Below are 12,428 nucleotides of genomic sequence, written 5' to 3' on the forward strand. Positions count from 1 at the left end.
GAGGAAAATGGCACCATGCGCTCCTCCCAACCCGCCTGGTAGGCGCGTGACTCACCCCGATCGGCATCGTAAATGTAGACGAATTTCTGCCAGCTGTAGTGCTCGATGACACTGATGAGGGCCTCCTGGAGCTCTGGGCGTAGTTGGAGAACAAACTGGTTGGATGTGTCGACGGGGAAGCTGGGCGTGATGAAGCAGACATGGAGGGCCCCGCAGAAGGATGTGAGCATGTTGACGGTCCTCCTTTCGTAAAACCCAAAGATGGCATAAACGCCCTTGGAAAACTGTGAACAGACTGGAGGGGAGAGAAGAAGATGGTCAGAGGAGCCTCAGAGAGAGAAGATTTGGTCTTTCAGCACACAACCATCCTACCCTCCATTAAATAAGGGAGCTAGGAAGTCAGAGAGGCCCTTCCCTTCCATGCCGTGCCCCTGCTCTCTAGCTGTGAACTTGCCTTGGCTTAGCGTGCAAGCAAACGAGAGCTTGCCGCTCTCTTGTGGACGCTTCTTCTGCCGGGATGCTATCTGTTGCTGTGAACAATGAAAAAAACAAAACAAAAAAAACACAAGTGTTTTAAAACCCAGTCCTGCTCAATCCCACGGGCTCAGAGGGCATGGAGCGACAGCTGCTCGCTGTTCAAGTCCCTGCCAGACGGGCGCGGAGCGGCAGAGGTGTCAGCCTGTGTGGAAGTTGCCTCCTCCTCAACCGCCCACCCATGCCAGGGGAGGAAAAAAAACCAGTGCCGCTCTCTGCAGAAGAGCACAAGGGTTGCATCTCTCACCATAAAGGCTGCTCTTGCACACACTGGGGGACCGACGGCGGCACGATGGCTTGGGGTGGTATGTATGTAAGGGAGTGAATCTGATGGATCACAGCTGTCCGACCTTTTCTAGCCTGAGGGATGAATGTAGCATTTCTTAAAATGCCACAGACCCACAAAACAATGCGATGGAGTGGGCTCTCTGCCTGGCTCTGGCCCCTTCGGCCCTGCTCGGCTTCGGAGTCAGCGAGCTGCAGTTCTGCAGGCTGAATCCTCCCACATCCTCCCCATAGCAACCAGCCTGATTCCAGCACATCCCTTTTCAACCCACCCATTTTCAATCCAGAATCAAAATACACCCATTTCCCTTCACCTCCTGGTACAGCCACCCCTCAGGACTGCCCGTCAGAGCTTCACGGGCCACTGGTGGCCGACGGCACTGAAGGAAGCAATGACTTCTTGGCCACCAGCTAGCTGGGAACCCAAGATCTGGATGTCCACAGTCACCCTGAGCTATGGGGAGCCCTGAAGAGAGTGAGGGTGATTGCTGCTATAGGATCAGCCACTATAGCAGCAGCTCCCTGCACTCACAGCTACTATTACCCTTTTGCTAACCACAGTCCTGGGCTGGGAAGCATGCTCCTTGGCATCCCTCAAGAGCTGCTTTCAGCCGTGGAGGTGGGGAAACATTGTTCTGCTCAGACCTGCCCTAACTTAGCCCACTGCCTCTTTTCCACGTTACCCCTCTATAAGCCCCTCATCACCAAAGGGCGCTTGTACACGGTGCGTGTGGTTTAGATGCATGTCATGAAACGGCGAGACGTCACGAGACATTCGTGGGAGGAACCACGGGCTCTGCCTTTGGCTTCTTATGGAGGATCCAATTGGCACTGATGGGCACAGTGTCACAAGGGCAGGATTCAGCCTAGTAACATTGTTTTAAGGCATTGTGGGCAGACCCAAATTCAACATCCAATTTGCATGGTCTGAACAGTCAGTTACCCCACTACCTAGGGGTGGCAAGGGAGGGCATGAAGCAGTGGCTGTGGCCTGGCAGCACTGTGTAGCTGGGTACTCAGGGCCAACGCCAGGCAATCAGGCCACTCGTCGTTTCCGATCTCGGCAGCTGCTGGTGCTGCTGTGCAGCGAGATCCCTGTCTCAGGTCCGCGGGCTCCTCGGGAGAGCACTTAATGAGCTTGGGGGAGCCGCTGGAAAAATGCCTCGGGATTTCAGCAAGGCAGAGAGAGGAGCACACACTGTGGGTTGTACAACTCAGTCCCTGATTCAGTCAGAGTCATTTAATATCACTCCTGTTTATGACACATCCCGAGTTATTATCAATAAATCTCCAAGCCCGCGGCACTGACGGTGTCAGCATTTTCCGTGTTACCACTCCTGGCACTAGCGTTTCCTTTCATTGTCACTCCATTCCTAAGGACTCTTGGCTGTGACATTTACACCGACTCAAGGCTCCAGGATCCCCCCATGTGACATGAAGGATGAAAAGTTGGATGTGACATTTTGGGGTCCCCTAGCAAGCCCTTCTACACTACTTGGGAATCCCTTGATCTGTTCCTAAACTGGTAACAGCCTGCATGGCTTCTTCTGCAGACTCAGCAAGGAGCAGGCATCTCAGCACGAGCTTCCCCGTGGCCTAGTGGGTCTTTATGCAAAGACTTGTTCCCTTCACTGCCCGGATTTCAAATGGGGACTGAAGGGGCAAACAAGTCACCCGCATATGGCCTGCCAGTTGTCAGACCGGATCAGACCGACTAGCTCAACGCCTCTTCTCTGATAGGTGCTGGCAAGGCGAGGCTCAGGGCAGAGGCCAGAACACATGGTCACCGCTATTACTGCTGGTTGGACCAGGCCCAGACACGGCCAGAAACTGGAGTTTGGAGTTTGGCCCAGTGAACAGTTTGAGCCATGCTGCCACCAGCCTGAAGGAACATCTTAGACTCTGCAAAAGGGTTGCAACCCACACCATGGCTGCAAAAATGACCCAGCAAGGACTGCGGCTCACCCTTTAAGCTCGAGTACATGACTTGTGAGAAGAGGCTGAGGGAAGTGGGCTTATATAGTCTGCAGAAGAGAAGACCGAGGTGGGATTTGATAGCAGCCTTCAGCTCCCTGCAGGGGGTTGCAAAGAGGATGGAGCTGGGCTGGTCTCAGTGGGGGCAGATGGCAGGACAAGGAGCAATGGGCTCAAGCTGCAGCAAGGGAGGTTTAGGTTGGATATTGGGGGGGAAAAACCCACTAGGAGGGTGGTGAAGCACTAGAACAGGTTCCCCAGAGAGGTGGTGCAGTCTCCATCCTTGGAGGTTAAGACCCGACTAGACAAAGCCTTGTCTGGGATGATGGAGTTGGGGCTGGTCCTGCTTGGAGCAGGGGGGTGGACTAGATGTGACCTCCTGAGCTCCCTTCCACCCTCCTTGTCTATGTTGTACTTAAGCAACAACGCTGCAAGGACTGGAAGGAATCCCAGCTCCTGCCTCCCCAGAAGCTGATGGATGGAGCCAAGAGGTTTGGGTCTAGCATGAAGCTAGGAGTTCTCCATTCTTGAAGGAATATGGCTTGAAATTTGAGGGCCATTCAAAGAACAAGAGTGCTCAAGACACATGAGGGACCCGAGGCCAAGAGAGCATAAGGGCCACAATTTCAGAGCTGAGCTCCTTTAACCGCTTGAACAAAAGGGCCAGATTTTCAGCAGACCCTGACACGCTGGCAGCTGAGCTGTTGCAAATGAGAGCAGAGCACTTTTGAAACCCTGATTGCTTATGAATTGCCCAAAAAGCACACCGGAAATCTGTAGCCCCCCCTGGAAACTTGGACCTCATCATTCCCAAATCTAGTAACTCAAGCGTGACAACACCCAGCCTTTTGCTGCAGTTCACGGGAACGACGACATCCTACACACCTCTGCATTGATAAGAGCTGAAGAAGACAGTGTCCCCCAGTAAGGGACTGACACATTTTGACAGGGAAGTCATGGATGTGGGTGGAAATATGTGTCAAATCGTTTCCATGAGGCTGGATCGCAGGTCCTAATGAATGGAGGTATCCGATCCCTGGGGAAATGGCCGTCAGAGTCGCTGCCTGATTGGAGTGACATTCTTGGTCTAGTTGAACAGATCATTTCCAATTAATAATGCAGGCAATGAGTTTAGCTATATTTTTTTTAGCAGACCATGATTTCACTGGATCTGATAATTACTCTTTTATTTTTCTGGATTTTTTTCTCCCCACTCTTGTGGCTTGATCACGTACATTCAGCACTCCTACACTGTTCTGAGATACTCCAATTCCACCGTCTGAAACAGATTGCACCGCAGAGGACTGCAAGAACTAACCGTCCTTATTGTCAGTAACTTTTGGAAAAGAACCTCGTTCACATTATGTTCTCAGGCTAATAGAAACCGCTGCTAGCACAGACGATTCGGGGACAAGATGGGCTGAAGGGTATCCGTGTCGGAACGACACGAGGATTTCCATGTCAATTAATCTGGAAAAGTTATCGTTAATAGTGAAGAACCTCAGTCACCTTTTCAGCAATAATCCTTCTTGGTTAACTAAACTGAGTGATACCAAGGCAGCGACTGCAAAATTGTTCCAGTCCCAGAGCCAGCACGGAATAATTAACGCGCATTAAAACTGGAGAAAGACGATAAATACTTTGTTTACTGCAATAAGGGTATGGGGACTCTTGGACTGCACTTCTTTTTACTGACACTGGCATTCAGTTATGAATCCAGACAAGGCTGTCCAAGAGAAATGGGTATTTGCAAACCATCAAAAATGCGTGTCGTCTTTTAAAATGCTCACCCATAAATATTAACAGCTGCACGTGATTTTTGCTCCCTGAAAAAATTACAAACAGGGTAATTAAATCAGAATAAATGAGTCCAAGAAGATCCATTTGTCGGGTTAGATGGCTAGTGACAGTCCCAAACTTCGCACAACTGCTGCTAACCAGTTGCTGATGACTGGTATCTACAGGGCTGGCACTTCTTCCGTACACCAGCCTGGCATTGAAGCCGGCAGGTCCGTCTCTGACATACATCAAGTGTTTTCAATTATGGTTGGAGATGCAGAGCAGTTAATGGCATGGCTGGCTCCAAGGCCAACGCGGCTAATCGCTGTTCAATAACGACAGCAGCTAGCATTACTGTCACCCTCTCGAACAGCCTGCATTAATGCAGGGTGAGATCACCTGCAATTGCTCCCACACACTGTTTTCATTGCCTACATGGGACGTCTCCAAGCACTCTCATTTAACAAGTTGGCTGGGATTTCAGAGGAATAGGGTATCCTGGCACCACGTTATCCAGGTCCTTTGGGCACCATCTCCTGCTGCAGCATTGTGGGAGGCGCAGAACATGGTCCCAGAGACATAATTTGGGAGCGCGGCAGAAGTGGAAGGAAAGACTTCATTGGCACTGAGTTACCTGGTGGGGGAAAATAAAGCTGCCACATGGACAGGCTCGGCTTGTGTCTGTTGTAACCGGGTGGGTTGGGACCATCCCAGAGCAAACCTAGATGACACCAGGACTCACTTGGAGATACTTGGTTGTGAGTTAAGGAACAGCTGGTGTTGGTATCGTGGTGCCAGAAGAGGAGGCTTGCCCTCCCACTCCCAGAGAGAGCGTACTTATCACGGCAGCTGGTGAGCAAATGGCAGGGAGAGGCTTTTAATTGTATGGGGAAAGAGATGGCACTAAAAAGGACTGTCAGATGCCTTGTTATCCTTCCTAGGTTCCCGCACTCCTATCTGGCTGTATTTGAGCTGCCATCCTGCGGAGGCAACAGACGTTTTGCAAATACTTTGGCTGGGAACCATCCTGAGGACAGCGTGCTGGCTTCAATTTGCTGGTGCTCCTCCTTAAAAACACATTCAAAAATTCTTCTCTCTTCCCAAAGTGTCTTCCTCCCAAGTTTGTTTGACAGAAAGATCCCCAAGGTCAATTATTTAAACCTGAAGGGGTTAGGACGAAAAAAAAAAAAAAGAAGTCACCATGCTGAAAGCATGCGGAGGATGTCACTCTTTCGCTGACATCTGTCAGTAAGCTGAAGGCACTTTGTATCTGGGGACCTTAGCAGAGGGCAGTGAAGTAACACAGGGACCTTGCTTCCCAATTTAAACTGTGTATTTTCACTGCAGAGGATTTCATAGACATCAGGGCTGGAAGGGACCTCGGAAGATCATCGAGTCCAGCCCCCCGCCCAAAGGGCAGGAAGTCAGCCGGGTTCATAGGATCCCAGCAAGATAAGCATCCAGTTTGCTCTTGAAGGTGTTCAATGTGGGCACTTGAACCACCTCCGGTGGCAGGCTGTTCCAGACCTTGGGGGCTCGGACAGGAAAGAAGTTCTTCCTTATGTCCAGCCTGAAACGATCTTGTAGTAGTTTGTGACCATTCGACCTCGTCATCCCTTGGGGCGCTCTGGTGAACAGACGTTCCCCCAGATGCTGGTGCTCTCCCCTGATGAACTTGTAGGTGGCCATCAGATCACCCCTGAGCCTGTGCTTTTTCAGGCTAAAGAGCCCCAGGGCTCTCAGCCTGTCATCGTAGGGTCTGCTTCCCTGACCTCCGATCATGCGCGTGGCTCTTCTCTGCACTCTCTCAAGCAGAATGAGAAAGGTGGTGAAGAAATTCAGAATAGCTAACAAGTTCTGCAGCACGCTGGTCTATACATCCCAATCAGATAGGTGGCAGGGGCAGTGTAGGGAAGAGATACTGTGATCCTAGAAGGATACTGGAAAGATGGGGAGGATCTGGTGGGAACCAGGGAGCAGGACTCTGCGGAAGGAGTTGGAGACGATGCCGCGCAAGAATCTTATCAGCAGCTTCCAGTTGCATTTGCTTTAAATTGGTGGCACTCATTGAGGCCAAAACCATTCCTGCATTTCCTGTATTACACGTCACTCCGTTATTCCATATGAAACTTGGAAACTTGGGTTAGACAAAAGGACTTTGAGTTCTCAGGGGAAAACCGCGGTGCCGCCAATGCCTCTGCAATGGCACAGAATGGATCGGGCGAGATACTGCTACCAGCACACGACCTGTGCCCTAGGTTGCAAAGAAAAGCAAAATCCCACAAGATCTCTGCTCAGTTAATCTTTTCCAGCTCTAAATCTAGCAGTCAGTTTAGCTAGACACACCAATGAAAAATCAGAGAGAGGGCTTTCTGAGCCACTTGAGGCCCATGGTCACCGTATCCAGTGTCCAAGGTGATTCAGGGGAAAGGGTAGGAGGGGAAGCAAACCCAGAACACATCTGGCCATGTATGCATCATATGACCAGATAGAAGAGATTTGACTGTAGCCATTGTCCTAATGCTGGACGGCAACTGTAAGGCAAGGGCAATGCCGAGATTCAAAAAACAGCGGGACTCACAGATCATAAGGATCAGGAGAGATTACCAAGACCCTTCCTTAATCACTGACATGTCACAGACTTCCTCCAAAAGCGAGGCATTTTGAATCGTTCAGAAAGACACCCAGTTTTGGGATCGTCTCCAATGATCCAACATGCAAGCTTCACATGAATATTATAACTTCATTTGCAAGGTATTAAAAAAAATACAATGCTCTGAACAACTGAGGCCTCCTTACTGCACCGCGACACTCCCTTCACCTCCGCAAAGGCACCGAAACAAAACATAATCCTCCAGATCCGAACTCGGGGCAAGCCAACCCCCTGCCCCCGGGGGTGTCGAGGAGCAACTCCGAAGGCTTTGCTCCGTCACTCCGTGTATACGTGCGTGTGCACGCGTGCTTCAGACCAAGTGGGTGTACGAGTCACTTATTTTTAGATGTCTCTGCCCGAGGCACCCCTGGCACAGTGATGGAGAACCTGACATCAGGGTGGAGGAGCCTGTGGAAGGTCGACGAAAGGGTGCTGGTGTCTGTTCGGATTAGGAACAACTCAGCTTGCCTCACAAACATTTGTCCTCGCGGGTCTCCGGCATGGCTAAAGTGCCACAGCTCATCTCTTCACCACATCCTAATGACAGTGGATGCCCACAGATTTCTCTAGCAACCTCCCCACTACACATTTTCCATACCCCACCTTGCATTTGACATATCTGTGTCGCTAAAGCTAGATATTATCAGTCTATTTGATCAACTGCAAATCAGCCCGCTATTAGGCCACAAGACATATTATTTTCTAGTTTAAAAAGCATTTATAAAAGGCACAAGGGCCCAGTTTTCTTTCATCATTTTGTTTTTCTGTGCTACTTATATTAATCTCCGAGAAGCTTGACACCAAAATCAATTTCCAAATCAAGGTGTTTTTTCCTCCTCCGTCACTTAAAAACGCCGGCTTATTATCCTAGGGCTTCTGGCGAAGGGTTGTGCTGCAGGCGCTCTGTTTCCTTTGTGGTTAGTTAAGAAAGAATCAAAGCATTAAAAAAAATAAAAATAAAATAAACCCCCTAGATATAACAATAAAGAAATTATATGGATTTTTTTTTTTTTTTTTTTTTTTTTTTTTACACAAGACACAGACATAGATACTTGAATTTGGGGACTGGCTGGCAACTGTGTTCCTACTGAACTAAAGTCAGCTCAAAATGGATTATACCTGCTGAGTATCGGGGCCAAAAACAGCAGCAGAATTGATCTTCTTGCCATCAGAAATCAATATAATGGAAACAGGTCTTTCCTGGGTGTTTTCAGTGGTTCAAGTGTCCTTTTGATTTAGATTCAGGATGCCTCTTATGATTCACTGGTGCAAATGTGGGTATAGGGACCCCAATTTGACCCTTGACTTCTTTATCAGGCCATTAAACTTCCACGACATAGTCCCTGCTTTTGAATCCCTTTTTAGCTTCAGTGTTGAAACTCGGTGCTTGTTTATTGTGATCCTGCAAGGGGGAACCCACGGGGGGTGCACCCACATTTGAAATGTCCTCCTTTTATCATCTGTCTCTAAAAGGTCAGTAGTAGAGCCGGCTGAAAAATGCAGAAGAGAAAGGCCGACTCTGCAGAGCCTGAAGAAGGGTGTTTGTGTCCGAAAGTTTGCAAAGAACAATTTTTCCAACTATCTAGTTGGCCTAATAAAAGATATCACATTTACCCAAAGAACCTTGTCTGTAGAAGAGAAAGGAGGATTTCACCCATATTTTAACAAGCTTTTGTCCAATTTTTTTGTCTCATTAAAGCTTTGGGTTTTTTTTAAAGTGTCTACACCTTGAAACAATTAAAGAGATCTTGTCACTGGTCTAATTATGCATTAATTTCCTCCATGAATTAAGCTGCCTAGCTGGGAAGGAGACCACTGTTGCATCATCAGAGACCATGAGCTCTCTGTAACGGGGGGGGGGAAAAAGAAAAATGATTGAAGTTGATTGAGTGCAACGCAGGTACCGGTTGCAAAGAGCTGCATCGGGGTGAACTTGCTGGCAAGTGCTACGTGCTTATGAAGTGTGCTTTATATCAGAAAGATCTCATCCTGCTGTCTGCTCCCCGACAGCTCCAGCGTGCATCAGGACTGCAGGTTTTGGGATCAGGGGGTTGTAAACAGGTCCCCCTCCATCCCCACAATAGCACCTGAACTGGGCTTGGATCTAGTTGCCAGTCAACCCTTGAGCTCCACAACCAATGAATGAACCCTTTGCAACACCAGTGAGCGGTAGCTACCTAATAATGTTCCCCCTTTAAGAAAAGGAGAGAGATGTTGAGGTTCTCGCCCCAGGTGTCAGAATAGCACCCCAGCAAGGACACCCGGCACTGGGACAGACATTGCATAAACCAGTTTGACCCAAAATCGGTGATACTACATTCAACCAGGTTTAATCTCAAACCTGTTTCAGCCGTTTTCAAACTGGTTTGTGTGCATTGAATGTCTGTTCTGGTACAGCTTCTGATCACTTATCCCGGTTTGTGTGTCATGTCTGTCCCTAGCCCTGATCCTCAGTCCTCTTCTCTGCCAGCTAGGCTGTATTTTATAACAAATATAACAGGCAGCACAGTAGAAAACCACCACCAACCACTCACAGCTTCTTTTGCAGGCTACCAACCTGAATGTCACCCTGAGTAAGATTGCACTGGAAAACAGGACTTGGTGGGGGAAAGGTGTCTGCTGTGGTTAGACACAGCTCAGTCCAAGGGGGAAGGTCTGGCGAAGAAGACTTTTGTGGTTAAGGGACAGAGGGGTCTGTTCAAACTCTGCCTTGGGTTTGCTGTGCAGATCGTTTAGTCTCGCAGGACCTCACATCATCCCCAGTCGGGGGGTGGGGGAAGGAGGGAGGGAGGGGAAACACCGTTTTTCTCTGCCCGAGTCTGCTTATATCGCAGGTTCTGGGGGCAGAGATGGGCTCTTCTCCTGCCTTGGTAAAGTGCCCAGACTAATGGGATCCCAAGCTCAATTTGGGCCTTCACACATTACCATCCACTGTGCAAATAGTGCGAAGGAAGGTTTTATCAGCTGTGTTTAGCTTTGTCCTTTGAATGCTGAATGAGAAACCTTTTAAGCAAGGAGTCACTCTTGCCTAGTGCCTCAATCTCTCCATCAGGCCCCATTTTCAGAGCCATTCCTCTCTCTTCCCATTCTTGCCTTCACACCTTTTTAAAACTGAGACTTTGAAAGGCTTCTCTCTTTCCATCTGCTAAACAGCCTCATTTCTGGGATATAAACAGGCTGTCAAATCGCTGTGAGCACAGAGAGTTTGCAGTAACAGCCTGTGAAATCCATTCATGGCATGGGATGTGATTTAAAAAAAAATCTTATTTACTCTATGCAATGTGTAGTTTTACAATCCCTCCAACCTATCTCCTCCTTCAGTGAAAAAAGCAGTTTCTGTGGTTTCTGAGTTCTCCACACTTGAAGTCTTCAGAAGCCAAGGCATAAATATTAAAGAGAGATTATTACTACTGGGGAAAATGATACCCGTCTCATAAAATGAGATGAGAAATGCAGGCAGAACCAATTCTCCTACCATTGCTCCAAAAGCTGTTATGTTCCTTATTGGTCCACCCTTAGTTAGCACTATATGCTGATAAAAATGGAATATAGTCTGTCAATATGTTGTGCTTGGCATGCATTAGCAACAATAGGGTGGGGGGAAGAGATCATTTCTTGAAATCACTGCATATTAATACAATAGACAGCATATTTGCGATTGCTAGGTGAGCCTAACATTAAGTCCAAGCTATAACAACTGAATGAATAAATAAAGGCATTTGTGCAACGGTGGGGGGTGGGCAAGATAGCAGAAGTCAAATATGTCCAGTAGGATAGCGCCTGATTTAAATGAAATGCATGTTGTCATCAGCAGCTTCTTTTCTTTCCCTAATGTATCAGAGCTGCTTGCAGTAGTTTTGCCAGACATGAAAGTCTGCAGCTGTTTTCAGTGCAAGCTTCCCTTTTTTCGATGAAGATTTTCTAAGCAGCTGTTGTGGAGCCTGTTAAAAGGAGTCCACGGGAAAGCTGATTCCTGGGCTTGCTCTGCCCGTCCTAGGAAAAGCTACTTCATGGTCAGATAGTTTTCAACTGTCCGTCACTCTGCATGACTCTTACCCTAAAATAATCCACTTGTAACTCCACCGTGGGACATATAGGTATATGTGCACCCAGTTCCCCAGCTTTGCATGGGCCCGTGGTTTGCAGACCTGTTACCCCATCAATCAAATCTGCTGCCCCACTCTCAGCCCCAGGTCCCTTCCACAAGCTCTGAGCCCCATGCTCCTGCCTCTCATTAAGAAAATGTGTTTTAGATTATTTCCCCCCCCCGGCTATTTATGACTCTTTCCTGCTGTCAGTCTCTGGGCCCTTGGTCATCTCTCTCTGCTCATAGTGATGTTTGCAGCAGGTTCTTCTGCCTGCTGTTTCCTCTCTTTTCCAGCTCCTTAATAAATACACTAATCAAGATTGCCTTTAATTGCCTGTACCTGATGCCTCCCCTCCACCCCTCAGCTGCAATTCCTTTGGACTGTTTATTTTCATTACTCTCAGTTTGGTTTTTTTGCCAGTTCTCGAGCCCTATTATATCATTTGTCTCTAAATGTAGGACATCCATTCGGCTCCTCTCATTCCCTACAGCCCTTGATCTTGTGCAGGGAATAGAGCCCCATTGAACTCACAACTGGAAACTTCAAGATTAAGGCTAATTTTGCAACCAACAGGGAAGCGAGGGACAGACTAGCTCTCAATGCATTGGCTTTCATACATATTCTGAAAACTGGTTCCTGCCAGACCTACATAAAACATGGGAGGGTTATCAGTGCATTTGATGGCCAAAATGATACCCGAGGAGTTACTGAATGGGATTACTACATCTAGCAGCCACAGGGATTTAAAAGCTTGCTTCTGGTCCTTGGTCTACCTATGTGGTATGCCCTGTGCTTAGTTTGGGGTCCTGGATGACTTGTTCTTGGGTCTAGCTGGAAATTAAGTGGGTTCCCTTTGTTACAAGCTCATTTTCTGTTCTCTTCCTGCTGCAATCTAGAGCAAACACTAGGATTACAGAGGTTTTGCTACCTGCATATACAGCAAACACATCCACCTCCAGCATGGACCCCAGTAAAGTGCATTTGACCCATTAGGAGTTTTGCATTACCATTTGGGTAATGGGATACAAGCCCCTCTCTTCTGAGCATTTAGTAGCGGATGTCAGTTGAAGACTTAGTTTTGCCTTCCCTCTGCAGCTACAGCTCCACTTTAGAGG

At 48.3% G+C, this 12,428-nt stretch overlaps 1 protein-coding gene across 3 annotated transcripts in view; it reads right to left on the reverse strand.

Moving 5' to 3' along the window:
* The window catches only part of GRIA1 (glutamate ionotropic receptor AMPA type subunit 1), a 137,817-nt gene that overhangs the window by 63,911 nt on the left and 61,478 nt on the right, over positions 1-12,428 (reverse strand). For 2 of the 3 annotated variants that reach the window (XM_006021135.1, XM_006021136.1), the window contains exon 3: positions 56-295. The exons of the other annotated variant lie outside the window; for it this stretch is intronic. In XM_006021135.1, the coding sequence (XP_006021197.1) occupies positions 56-295 (240 nt within the window). The remainder of the gene's footprint in view (positions 1-55; positions 296-12,428) is intronic. 3 annotated transcript variants of the gene reach the window in all.

Source organism: Alligator sinensis, unplaced genomic scaffold (genome assembly GCF_000455745.1).
Source record: "Alligator sinensis unplaced genomic scaffold, ASM45574v1 scaffold550_1, whole genome shotgun sequence".
In the NCBI taxonomy this organism is placed as follows: Eukaryota; Metazoa; Chordata; order Crocodylia; family Alligatoridae; genus Alligator; species Alligator sinensis.